Genomic DNA, 14158 nt, shown 5'->3' on the forward strand with positions numbered 1-14158 from the left:
AAAACATCTTTTTATACCTTTTGTTTCCATGGTAATGAATTTCAGGGATACTTTAGAAAACCACTAGCTTCCTGTGCCAGTATAAAGTTGCAGCATTATGGACTAACACAATAAACACCAGCCCACCTCTAAGAGGAATGCAAGCTTGCTAGGAACACTTTAGGACCATGGTTATGAAATGATGTATTTTTTTTTTCCTGCAGTCAACGGGAAAGTGGAAAGTGACCTGCATAGCAGGCAAGTGGCTTGGGAGAATTAGCATGGATTTTAGTGTTCACTGATCAGCTCAAGGCAGAAAGAGCCAGATTATATATTTTATAGAATTCTATACCTTTTATAGAATTCAATTTTGATTTATCTGTAGTATTTTAGAGTGTATCTCTTTTTTTTTTTGAGGGGGCCCTAAAAAGGGCCTTTATTACAGAACTCCAAAATGTTTAGCCGCCGAAGCCATACAGGGTACGGCCCTGGCGTTTGAGCGCGTAGACCACATCCATCGCTGTGACGGTTTTGCGCTTGGCAAGCTCGGTGTAGGTAACGGCGTTCCGGATCACGTTCTCCAAGAACACCTTGAGCACCCCGCGGGTCTCCTCGTAGACAAGGTCGGAAATGCGCCTAAGCCCGCCGCGGCGGGCCAGGCGCCGGATAGCGGGCTTGGTGATGCCCTGGGTGTTGTCGCGCAGGACCTTCCGGTGGCGCTTGGTGCCCCCTTTTCCTAGGCCTTTACCTCCTTTGCCACGCCCCGACGTTGTCAAATGACTTTTGGACATACACACATTGTATGTGGCATTAATTTCAAATGTAACAGTATATAAGAAGCTATGGAACCCTGTCCCTAAATTTTCTGCAACCTTCTTGAGTATTTACAAGTGACAGGTTTGCTCTTGGGAAGTTGCTCATGGAAGGACAAGCCTCCGCGGACTATTTATTTGCCTTTTGGTGAAAGGAAAACTGTTTCCAAAAACTCAGGGAAATTGACCTGACACTGCAGATACGCTTTTTAGGAATCTAGGGTACGGATCAGAATTCAACAGAAAAATCTATTAGTGACAGGGCAAACATAAAAAGCAATTTTCTGGGTAAAAGAGAATTGGGTTCTCTTTTACTTTTATAAAAAGATTTAGGTATCTGAGTCTGTAGAAGGAGAAGGAGTAATCAGATTTCTTTCTTTTTTTTGGCAAACCTTGGCTCTGACCACTCCCCTACAACCCTGTTCTTTGTTATGTCGTGAGTAAGGGAGTGAGAGGAGGGAGAAGGAGCAGAAAGAAGTAAGGAGGCTGAGGTGAAAGATTCTCTTGAACTCAGGAGTCACTTGAGGTTGCAGTGAGCTACGAGCTATGCTCATGCCACTGCATTCCAAACTGGGCGATTAAAAAAAAAAAAAAAAAGAAGAAGAAAAGTGCATGGGAGATTGAAGAGAAAGATCTGAGGTGTGTGCCAAGTTGATTGTGCTTATGATGGAGACAGTGTATCAAATTCCCTTTTTTCTTAATGTAGATTTTAATATTTAAAGTTACCAGTGCCATTACTGAATATATTAAGATGCTTTTATGTTGATCTGATTAAAAATTACATATAGAATAATGAATGCCATGTAATGTACAATTACCCTCCCCAGACACCTTTTCTCTCTTCTTTTTATAAAGCATACAGATTATAAATAGCTGTGATGGAAAGTTTTCAGAAGCATTCTTCTAAAAGACACAAAGTTGAGAGGCCAGAGACACAGGGCCAGCCCATCTTATGAAATGTTTACTACAAGGCTTGGGGACTTTCCTGCCTGGAAGGATTCAGGGCTTCAGTTCCTCAAAAAATTAAGGAGGTTCAATAACTCTGGAACTCAGTATTTATTTTCTCTTACTATTTCTAAGACTAAAGATGCCTGTTAAAATAAGTATTTATATATGGTAGGTAGAGTTTACCAAGGCTGACTGATTTTGCACCCAGCTTATTTAAGCATTTGGGGCACTGCTCCAAGTTGCTGCACCTGCTTCTTCTTGCCCAAGCTGCATTAATCCTTTATCAAAGCCATCTTAGTTCCATTTTTCCAGGAGTATAGGTTGCACACAAAGCAGGCCTGTTGGCTTTTGTAATCAGAATGTAAATGTGCCATCTTCCACCGGGAGGGAGTCTCCCCTATGTGGAAGGTGAACAAGACCCGAGCCTTGACAAGAGCCCCTTGGGGTATGCTGGCAGGTCAGCCTGTGGGCCGAGAAGAGTCTTTCCTGAGCATCAGGACAAACATTCACCAACCCACCACTTTAGGCAAAGCTCTGTGGAAGAGCCTGGCGGATTCCTCCCCTGTCTCACCCCAAATGTACCCTCAGAGCAGCAGATGGACTGTGGTCCCCTGTGAAAAGGATCCAGCTGGCACTAGAGTGACTCTGGCATAAGAGGTAAAGATGCTGTCATTCCTCTCTTCAACCTCTCCTTGGACTTTCTCCTGCTTTTCTGTGGGTTATTAGTAGATTTTATAGAATTCCTTTTTGATAAATTTGTAGTGTTTTAGAGTATATCTCTTTACATAGCTTTTTGGCATACTTACATGCATATTTATCACCATCTACTGGTATCATTTTTTAGTTCCACCAAAATATTGAAACTTTTACCCCTCCTTTTACCCTTCCCTTTATAATATAATTATCTTAGATATTTCCTCTGCATATCCTGTTAGAGCCACATTAGACAGTGATATGATTTTTGCTGTAATCATCAACCAAATTTAGAAAACTCAGGAGGGGAAGCAAAGTCTATTGTATTTTAAAAAATATTTTTGCTCTATTTGTTATCTTTTCTTTCTGATGTTCCAAGATTTCTTCTTTTATCTTTTTCTTTACAGAACTCCCTTTAACCATTATTTGAGGATAGGTCTGCTAGTGACAAATTCTCTTAGCTTTCCTTCATCTGAGAATGTTACCCCTGAACAATAGTTTCTCTGGATATAGAATTCTTGACAGTTCTTTTCTTTCAGCACTTTGGAAATGTTGCACCATTTGTTACTGGCCTCTTTGGCTTCTTATGAGAAATCCTCTGTCATTCAAATTGTTTTTCCCTAATAGCTCATGTATCATTTCTCTCGGGCTACTTTCAAGATGGTTTTTCTTTTTCTTTTTTGTGTAACTATGGTGTGTCTTGGCGTGGATTTCTTTGAGTTTATCCTGTTTGGTTTTCACTCAGATTCTTTTTTTTTTTTTTTTTTTTGAGTTGGAGTCTCACTCCGTCGCTCAGACTGGAGTGCAGTGGCACGCTCCTGGCCACTGCAGCCTTGACCTGCTGAGTTCCGGTGATCCTCTGCCTCAGCCTTCGGAGTAGCTGGAATTACAGGCATGTGCTACCACGCCCGGCTGATTTATTTATTTATTTATTGTAGAGATGAGGCCTAGCCAAGTTCCCCGGCAGGTCTCGAACCCGTGGACTCAGGCAATCCACTCACCTCGGCCTCCCAAAGTGCTGGGATTACAGGCTGAGCCACCAAGCCCCGCCTCATTCAGATTCTTGATTCTGTCTTATGCCAGTTTTGAAAAGTTTTTAGCCATTATTTCTTCAAGTACTTTTTTAAGCCCCACCTTCTTTTTCTTTGCTTTCTGGGAGTCAGATGACCTAAATTTTATATCTTTTGTTATAGTACCTGAGGTCTCTGAGGTTCTGTTCATTTTTTTCCCAGTCTACTTTATCTTTGTTGTTAATGGATAATTTCTACCATTCTGTCCTCAAATTCACTGATTCTTTCCATTCTGCTACTAAGATTGTCAATTGAGTTTTTAAAAAATTTCAGTTATGATATATTTTAGTTCCAAAATTGCTACTTGGTTCTTCTTCTGTCTTCTGTGTCTTTGCTGAGACTTCTGATTTCCTTGCTAATTCTTTGTAGTTTTTAAATTTGTTTCAATAATGTTTTGCTCCTTGAAGCTAATATAACTCCGGCTGTGGGGAGGAGGGATACTGCTCTTCATTTGATCTCTGCTGACACTACTGGGATTGGCCTCAGTACTGTTGAGCTGTGGTGGGAAAGTCCTGACACTCCCCTGGCCTCCTCTGACACCATCTCTGTGAGGATTGCCATCCAGCAAAGATGAAAGTCCAGCCTCCACACTCAGCCTCTCTGAAACCATCCTGGCGAGGGTGTTGAGGTGCTTGCTACCATCTTGGCTCTCCACTTGGTCTTTGTTGGTGTGGGTGGGAATGTGACCACAGTTTTTTAGGGGGAAGGAGGGAGGTAGTATTTGGCTAAAATAGAGGAGTTACGCCGGGCTCGGTGGCTCAGCCTGTAATCCCGCGCCTTTGGGAGGCTGAGGTGAGTGGATTGCCTGAGCCCGCGGGTTCCAGACCCGCCTGGGCTGCGAGACCTCATCTCTACAATAAATCAAAAAATCAGCCAGGTGTGGTAGCACATGCCTGTAATTCCGGCTACTCGGAAGGCTAGAGGGTTTTTTAATTTGTTTTTGGTTTTTTGGTGTTTTTGTCTTGCTTGTTTGTTTTTGGTCTCTGCCTGTTGGTGTTTCCAGGCTGTTGGCTTCTCCAGTATAGATGGAAAAATATATGAGGAAAAAAGAATGTCCAAGAACTCACCACCCTGTCATTCCTTGGATCCTGAGATCCTTCACCTGCTTAACTACTTCTTTTTACCTTTCAGAGTCTTCTTGCTCTTGTTTTAAATAGAATGCTCATGGTTTTTAGCTGCACCCATGGGCGAACTAGGGATGAGTATGTTTGCTCCATCTTCCTGTCAAAGCCCCTTTCGATCCTTCTCGTTATCTATACCAGAAGCCCTTCATATTGCTTTACTCTTTCAAGGTCAGAGAACATGGTGTGCTTTTGAGAAAATCCAATAATTCTTGTAGGAAGCTTAGCTTGCCACAGGAACCACAGTGAGGCAGAACCAGTCTCAAGAACTGTAACAACAGGAAGTGCAGGTGATGAAGTGGTCTAATCACATGCTTTGTGTTTAGACAACCATGGGTTCAAATCCCTACCATGTATTTGTTACTTAACCTTGACCAAGTTATTTGACTTCTCTAACCTGTGTTGTCCCTACCTGTTGTGAGGATAAGAAGTGATGTAATTTGGTGCCTGGCACATATCAGGGCATTAAAAGAATAGCCACAATTGTTACAAGGCAGGTTATAAATTATTGGATATTTTGTCAATAATCTGATCTCTGTCAGGAAACAAACCAGTCCAAACTCATTTTCTAGGATGCTGTTTTATGTAAACAAGACATGGTTAAATAATAATCCACAGAAGTGACAAGCCTTCCTATCTCAAATTCTACATCTAGATAAGAATGTCAGTCAGAACATGGGGCAAGAGCAGTGATTCCTCTGAGAATGTAGGATAGAATATTTTCAGAAGCATTGGCAGTAATGCAGTGATGAAACCCCCATTCTCTGGTTAAAATACTTCATCATGTAAAAAACAAATTAAGGAATGTTGGAGGATATTTCTGCTTCCTAAGGAGAACCAGAAGAGTAAGTATTTTAGGGAATGTACTGCTGCTGATAACCTCAGCTTGACCACTCGCTGCCTTCACAATATGTCTTTCAGCTCCTAACTGTAAGTCAGGTGAGAGCTGAGAGGGCAGGAAGAAGGGATGTGGTGTTTTTCCTGGGAGGAAGAGTGGACTTCTAAACTGGAAGGGACAAGGGGCTATTCCATTGAGGAATTGGACTTAATGTCAATGGGCTCTGGGTAATGATGGCCATGGAGGCCGTTTGACCATCACTGGGGGGCCTGAGCCAGTATTCCGGCTTGGGGCACTCGTGGAGAAGCCCAGTGCCAGGTCACATTCCTTGGAAGCAGAGCTGAAGACAAGGGGATCTTAGGCAAGTGATTCATGAGAGAGCATTCTCAGGAGGAAGGATGTGGCTTTAATGGAGGCTCAGCTGGATCCTGTGGGATGCAGTGGAGCATCGATCACATCAGTGTCTGTGCTGCCTGGAGGCAAGGAAGTGGGGATTTTGTATCCTTGCATCAGTCAATCCTGAGCAACAGATGGCCTCCTCCTAAGTTAGTGAAATTCACGGGCACTCTTGGGCAAAGTGGCTCTATCACCCAAGGGCAATTTTCTGGAGTGGCTTACAGGTAGAGTTTAGCAGTAGAATTGGCAGCATCTGGAAGGGAGGACCCTTGGGAATATGGGCAGGGTTCAGCAGGCTCTACCCTCCCCCTCCTTCCCAGGCTTCCCAGTGGTGCTGTGTGAAAACCATTGGCTTGGGTAACAGAAGGCTTAGCTTGTACTCCCTGATTTGCTATATGACCTTGAATAAGTCATTCAATGTCTCTGCCTCACATGTAAAAACAGGATTGCTGAGCAACCCCTTCAGGTCCCCTCCCACTGTGGAGGCTTTTCTATCCTTTCAATAAATCCTGCTTTCTAAAAAAAAAAAAAAAAAGAAAGAAAGAAAAGAAAAAGAAAAAAGAATTCAAACAAACAAACAAAACAAAGACAGACTTGGACTCTTAAGGCCTGTTTGACCCAGGTGAGTAGATTGAATACACAGGCTTTAGTAATATCAGGGCTTCTTGCCCCGTAGATGGACAATGGAGACCTTCAAGAAAAGCAAAGGCTGCCCAGGCATGGTGGCTCAGCCTGTAATCCCATCACTTTGGGAGACCAAGGCAGGAGGATTGCCTGAGCCCAGGGGTTCGAGACCAGCCTGGGCAACGTGGCGAGATCTCATCTCTACAGTTAAAACAAAAGAGCAAAAGAGGCAAGTGTGAGGTTATTGCCACATGGCCAGCGGTCCAGGCAGACATCTATGGGGACCTGGGAGTGAAGAAGCTTCCTTACCTTGAAGGCTAGGGACCAGAATTAGACCTGCATGGTCCTGGGGCCAGGGACAGAGGGCAGCATGGCTTGGTGACCAAGGGGAAAGCAAGGAAGTCCACCTCAAAAATTGAGTCTAGAAAGCAGATTTTGGGAGGATCCAAGACACCTTGCTCCTTTTCTAAGTGGTTGAGGGAATCTCTGGTTAGCAGTTTGATTAGCTGTGTCTAGCGTCTGAACCTGTGTTCAGTATCATCTTGTATTATGGTTAACTTTTTTCCCCTTAATTTTCATCCCATCCATCTAGTAAGAGACTTTATTTGTAATTCAATAGCTTCATTGGAAATATTTTGTAATAATTATTTGACTTATTACTGTAGCTGGTTTTCTGGTCAGAGGAAGAAACAGATATTTCCATATCTTCGTACTTGCCCATTTGCAGAAACGGGGCTGCTCTAGGAACTAGGGGGACTAGTGTCTGTAATCCTAGCACTTTGGGAGGCTTGAACCTAGGAATCACTTGAACCTAGGAGTTTGAGTAGAGCCTGGGCAACATAGTGAGACTCTATGAAGTTGGGAGGACCTTAGCAATGTCATTTTGGAGCTCTCTGAGGACAGTGAAGCACCTCTCTCAACTGCTGACAGTTTCTTTCTCTAGGATAGAGGTTTCTGATGAGAGTATTTGATTGTTACAAAACACAAGGTGGTTGATGTTTGCTCAGCTATTCTTGCTGAAACAGTGGCATAGATTTAGTACATTGGGGAGGTAGACAGGTTCCTGGTGCAGCAAAAGGGAAGTCTTGCCAAGGGAAGTTTGCTGGGTCCTACCAGCTTCAGGTGTTGCTTAGTGGGTAGACCTTTCAAAAGGAGGAGTCTAACTGGATGCAGCAGCTCATGCCTGTAATTCCAGCACTTTGGGAGGCTGAAGAAGGAGAATCACTGAGCCTTGGAGTTTGAGTAGAGCCTGGGCAACATAGTGATACCCTGTCTCTATAAAAAATAAAAAATTAGGCCAGGCTCGGTGGCTCAGCCTGTAATCCCAGTGCTTTGGGAGGCCGAGGTGAGTGGATTGCCTGAGCCCACAGGTTTGAGACCCGCCTGGGCAACTTGGCGAGACCTCATCTCTACAATAAATAAAAAATTAGCCAGGCGTGGTAGTGCGTGCCTGTAGTTCCAGCTAGCTGGAATGCTGAGGCTGAAGGATCGCCGGAGCCCAGCAGGTCGAGGCTGCAGTGGCCAGGAGTGGTCACTGCACTTCAGTCTGGGTGACAGAGTGAGATTCCAACTCAAAAAAAAAAAAAAAAAAATTAACTGAGCATGGAGGCATATTCCTGTAAACCCACAACTCAGGTAGGTGAGAGGCAGGCGAGACCTTGTTCCGAAAAAAAAAAAGAGGAGCAATCTGTTTGCCATATGATCAGCACATCCTTGGTGTGCTGGGGACATACTTTCACATGTCTCATGTCTCTTCAGTGGAGCTTTTGGGGTGGGTATGAGGGTCACAGGCACCTTGCTGGATTCACATAGGCTAGTGTGGCAATGCCCCTGTTTCTTCTGACTTGCCTTTTTCTGGGTTCTCAAAATGTTTGTGGTCATAAATAGCCACTTATTTTAAAATTGTATTCATGACTATAAAAATCGTTTTATTTGGAAAGAAAAATTTATCATTTAAATTCACCTCCTTAGGAGATTCAGTAAAAGTATGACTTAAGAAATCATTTTTGTTGTGGAGACAAAAGTTCTTTGCTGTATTTCCATGTCTCAGTCTTGAGGTAGCAGCTGACATTCTCAGGATGGAGCTTTCCTCCTGGGCTGAGATGTCACCTGGACAGATACCACCGTGCACTACTAATGATGATTAATGTTAGTCCAAAAGTTCTTCTGTGTCAGGAGGGCACTTGGAAAGCAGGCCATAAAGAGCAGTTCTCACCATCCGAAAGCATTTGTTATCACTCATGCCTTGATGTGGCAAACACATTGCAGTTCTTGGCATAATGAGAGGCAGGTTTTGGGAGTTACTGCTGCCACCAACTCTTACCTGCCAAACTATAAAGACAAACTATTTTGAGGATGAAAGGATGGAATCCCTGTGTGCTTTTGGAGAAGCAGAAATGAAAGGTTCATAATGACAGACAGAACCATTAGGAGGCATGAAAGGAAAAGAAGCAGCAAGGCTGGAAGTGTTCTGTGCTAGAAAGGAGTTGACGCCCTTTGAACATTTAAGTTCCAATCATGTGCCATTTTTTATCTCCAAAGACAACACTACTGACCCACTGTTGGTAGAGTGTGTACTGGGGGTTGTTTTCCAGCACAGGGGTTGGATTTTCTTCAGAGCCGACTTCTTGTGCTTGCCAGAGATCTCCTTTGGGACCAGAGAGCCGAAAGCCTGGAGAAGGGAGGCAGGATGGTTGTGGCTGATGCTTGTTAAGTGCTTGCCGTGGGTCAGGTTCTCTCTCAACACTTTACCTGAGTTGCCTTCACAACCACCCACCCTGTGAGGCAGGGGTGCTTGTCATCCCCACCTTACATGTGGGGAAATTCAAGTTCAAGGAGATAAAAGAACTTGCCCAAGGCCACATAGCTAATAAATGGTCCCAGCGGGATTTGAACTTATTGAGTCTGGTGCCAGAGCTGAAAATTTTAGGCACCACAGCCTGCTGTGGTCTGGTTAGCGGCTGAGAACATGGAGTCTGAGGAACATAGACACATCCTGATTCTCCCAATTGACTGCTTACTGTGTGAACTTGGGCAAGTGATTTAAAGGAAGTAAATCAGAGAAGCCTGGCACAAATCCTGACACATAGTAAACACTCAATAAATGCTGGTTACTATTGTTAGTGTTTTTGTTTTGTTTTGTTTTTGCCCTGGAATAGAGCAAAGCTAAGAGGTAGTGGTTCTCTCTTTGAGGGTGCGTTAAAAAAGAATTACCTGGACATTAATGATGTTGACTGTGTAGATTTCTGCCACTCAATGGTTTTGGGAGAGTGGTTAACGGTCGGTCCCAGGATCCTGCAATTGAATCAAGGTCTGTAGGGGATATGGAGCAGGTGATCTATAGATCCCACCCGAAGGGTTTGTGGTGTGGGAATTGTAGATTTGAGTCTGCCTTCCCAGCCTGAAACCCATCCTTGCAAGGCTGACTGACCACAGATGACATGCAAAAGCCCTTACCAAAATCCAGAACTGTATTTTCTAATTGATTTGTGTTTTTAGATAAAACTGAGCAACAGAGTGGAACAGAGATATTATGTAGACTCTCTTAATCAGTAAAACACAAAAATATACCAGCAATCCCCCCCAAAAAACCACCAAATGGAATCGTTAAGTTTCACAGCTTCAGTATTGGCAAATTCAGAATGCGTATGGGGGCAAAAACTCAGGAGTACCTGATGGACTTTCGGAGCTGCAAGGGCTTTCAGAGACCCTTGAGTCTCATCCTGACTGCTGAAGATGAGGGCCCTGGGGGTGAAATGACTTGCTTAGAAACCACATAATGGCAAAGTCTGACCTAGGGGTTTGATGTTTGACCACCTGGCCACGTCTGGACAAGGGGCCAAAACCTGAAACCTTTGAGAAGTTCCGTATCCCCTGAATTCAGGGTGATAGTGTAAAGAAGGGTGAAATCTTACACCTGCTTGTCTTCCTGTGTGTTTTTTTCTGTCTGGATGATTTTTTCTACCACATCCAGCCAGTAGCTGCCTGCTATTTTTTTTTTTTTTTAATGTATAAAGAGCATACATTTATTTCTCACAGTTCTGGGAGCTGGAAGTCCAAGATCAAGGTAGGATTGGTGTCTTGTGAGAACTTGGTCTCTGCTTCCAAGATGGTGACTTGGATGCTTCCAAGATGCATCCTCAGGAGGGGACAAATGCTATGTCCTCACATGGCAGAAGGGCAAGAGGAGGAAACCCAAGTTCCTCGATCCCTTTTGTAAGAACCCTAATCCCATTCATGAGGGCTTCCCCCAATGGAATATAGGGTTCTAGGGTCTGAATGTGTCCCTCTAAAATTAATCACCAGAATGATAGTTTTAAGAAGTGGGACCTCCCTGCTCATTCTTTAGGGCCTTTTGTAAGCTGCCCTTTCTGGGACAGTTTCTCTACCTGTCTCCTATATCTGTTCCCAACAAAGTCCATTAATCCTCCGTTGTCCACTATAGTTCATTTTCTTAAGAGATCCCTTTTCTTTACCGAGCCTGGACTTGTCCTCAGAGTCTTAATGTGATGCTCCAGGCAATCTCTATTTATTGATCGGTTCACACTTTTAGGCAAAAAAAATTTTTTTTAGTCATTTTGGCTAAACTCTCTGAGGGCAGAGTTCATGTTTTAATCACTTCTGTATGCCTACGTATTAGTACCAGGCAGAGTAGGTTCTTAGCGAATATTTGTTGTATAAGTGAATAGTTTCTGAATTATTTGATCCTCTGTGGAGTGACTTGTTAGCAAGTCAGCTAAATGGTAGGTGGTAGCATATTGTGAAAATTGATTGGTTGACACCCCGGCTTATCTCTGCTCACTCTAAACATTTCTTTTCAGTTCTAGAAAATTCACGTATAGTTAAACGGTAGGTAACAGAGTAGGACCTCTCCAAAATCTCTGGAATTATAGCTATATTGTCTCACTGGCCTTTAAGCTTCAGATAGAGAAGGTCTGGTGAACTTCTGCCTCTGGAATTACGAAGACTGAATTCTTTTGAGAAACTCTCCCAATTACATACTAAGAGACGCTGGATATAATACTACAAAATACCCTTTTAAATGTGTAGCTAAGCTTGTAAACATTGAACATAAATCTACAGAGGCTAAACATAAAGAGAGCGCTGACAGGGTGGCCAGTGAGCATCTGAGCTACGGGCTGCCTGGGCTTTAACTGCCACACCACAGGGGGCAAGTGGGGGTGCACCGTGGAAGGGAGACAAGGTCTTGGGTACTACGAGGTAGGCAGAACTGATGGGGAATCTGCGAAAGCCAGGAATCGTGAAGATCTGCTCTCTCAGTGAAAAGATGAACTAGAAAAACCCATCTGGTAAAGAGAATTGCTGTGAAAGGCGGTCTGTTCCTTCCTTGACTGGGGATGGAGATATGTCTCTCCTGGAATTCTGACCCCATGAGGGCTTGGGGCTTAAACTCACATTATCCACAGATGCTATCCAGGAAAATCTCAAGCAAAAGAATTGAATTAAAACGATTTCAGTTTCAGAGACACTCAAGATGCCTGGCAGAATCAGAAGAGAATCCCTTTTGGAGGAATGTACCCACAGCTGGAGCTCTTTAGGATTCTCACAGATTAAAATCAGTCACATGAATGCACAATGAACAGTTACCAGTCATCAGCGGAAACAACAAGCAATAGAATTAGACTTCTCAAGAACTTGAATATAAGAATTATCAGAATCAGAATATAGACTGTATCCTTAAAATGTTTTACAGAAATAAAAAATGGAATTGAAAACATGAGCAAGCAATAAAAGACTATTAAAAATGACTAGGCAGAATTTGAAAAGGAACCTAAATGAAATTCTGGAAGTAAATAAAATTATCTTTTAAGTAGTAAATTTAAAGGGGGACAAACCAAGATTTTTTACCTCCACATATATATATATATATTTAAATCACTGATTGGTAAAAATTTGAGTTTTGATATTGTTTAAAGGTGAGTGGATTGCCTGAGCCCGCGGGTTCGAGACCTGCCTGGGCAGCGAGACCTCATCTCTACAATAAATAAAAAATTCACCTGGGCGTGGTAGCGCATACCTGTAATTCCAGCTACTCGGAAGGCTGAGGCGGGAGGATCACTGGAGCCCAGTAGGTCGAGGCTGCGGTGGCCGGGAGCGGCCACTGCACTCCAATCTGGGTGACAGAGTGAGACTCCAACTCAAAAAAAAAAAAAAATCATGTACACAGAAAAGTGTAAAACTCATAAAGATATCCCATGATGAATTTCCACAAATGAATGCACCATGGAGCCAGTATTTAGATCAAGGAACAGAATATTAATTAGCATTGCTAGCATGTCAGAAACTCTTTTCATGTCCCCTTACAGATCATCTCCTCCGTCCAAAGTCAACCACTATCTTGAATTCTAATAACATATTAATTTTGCCTGTTTTTTTGAAAATTCTACAGATGATTTACTTACTGTATAAGCATGTGTATGTGGCCTTTACCTTTCAACATATGAAAATGATTTAAAAAATGAAGTTCATTCATATTTTTCTCTTTTTAAAATTTTAAAGATGTCGGCTACAAGTCAGGATTAGGTGTATAAGTGTTCTACGCACAGTTGAAGTTTGGGCCTCCCACTGGTTCTCACTTCTGCTTTAGGATCAGGTGCCCTTATCGCTGCTACATGCCTCCCTCCCTTCCCTGGCAGTGTCCCGCTACTGCTAATCCCTTTTTTATAGTATTATGATAAATGTTCAGGGTCCACTTATGAGTGAGAACATGTGGTACTCAGTTCTTTGTTTTTGTTATAGATCACTGAGGATGATAGACTCTAAATCCATCCAAGTTTCTGCACAGTCCATAATTTTGTCCTTCTTTATGGCTGTGTAATACTCCGTAGTTTCTTTGTATTTAATATAGTGTTCCATTGTGTGAATAAACTGTAATTTATTCCATTCTATGTCTGTTGGAAATTTGGGTAATTTCCAGTTTGAGGTTATTATTTATCTATTTCTGTTGGCATTATTTCTAGGAGTGATATTGTTGGTGGCAGAGTATGCATGTGTTCAGCTTTAGTAGAAATTGCTTAGCAGTTTCCAACATTTTTCTAACCCAGGTGAAATCTTGGGTGGAAGTTCAACAAACAATAGTATATTCAAAATGCCAAAACAAGACAAACATACAAAACCTAATGGAATGGGTGGATTAGTAACATTAGACTCGTTGAAGAAAGAAACAGTGATTTGAAAGATAAATATGAGACACCCAGGATGCAGCACAGAAAGACAAAAGGATTTAAAAAGAGAACGATTAAGAGACATAAAGGATACAGTTTGAAGATCGAATTATGTCTAATTGAAGAAAGCTCACTGGAATTGAGTTAGAGAAAGAGAGCCTAAAATTATCAAACTCAACATTATCCAGTAGAAATATAATATGAGCCACAGATGTAATTTAAAAATTTCTAGTATATACTGGGGTTGCCAAAAAATATATACACATTTTAAGAGATGTTTACCATAATCAGAAGTGTCTGGAGGCTAATGATAACCACTTAGAGCGCCTCTTGTAATTGCAGAAGTCAACCATGACTTGTATTAATCTTATTGAGTGTTATAATTTTAATACAGTTTTTTCCTTTCTTGAAATGTGGATGCATTTTTTGGCACCCTCTGTAGTATAGATAGATGTTTTATGTAGCCCAACATATATATAATATTTTTATTTTA

General features: G+C 42.4%; 1 protein-coding gene across 1 annotated transcript; it reads right to left on the minus strand.

The window, feature by feature from the left end:
• Positions 1–437: 437 nt before the first annotated feature.
• LOC103250512 (histone H4-like) lies at positions 438–770 on the minus strand. The gene has a single exon (XM_008049107.1). The coding sequence runs from the start codon at positions 768–770 to the stop codon at positions 438–440; it is 333 nt and encodes a 110-aa protein (XP_008047298.1).
• Positions 771–14158: the final 13388 nt, after the last annotated feature.

This window comes from Carlito syrichta, unplaced genomic scaffold, assembly GCF_000164805.1.
Source record: "Carlito syrichta isolate Samal-C Ts95f unplaced genomic scaffold, Tarsius_syrichta-2.0.1 Scaffold130535, whole genome shotgun sequence".
Lineage (NCBI taxonomy): Eukaryota > Metazoa > Chordata > Mammalia > Primates > Tarsiidae > Carlito > Carlito syrichta.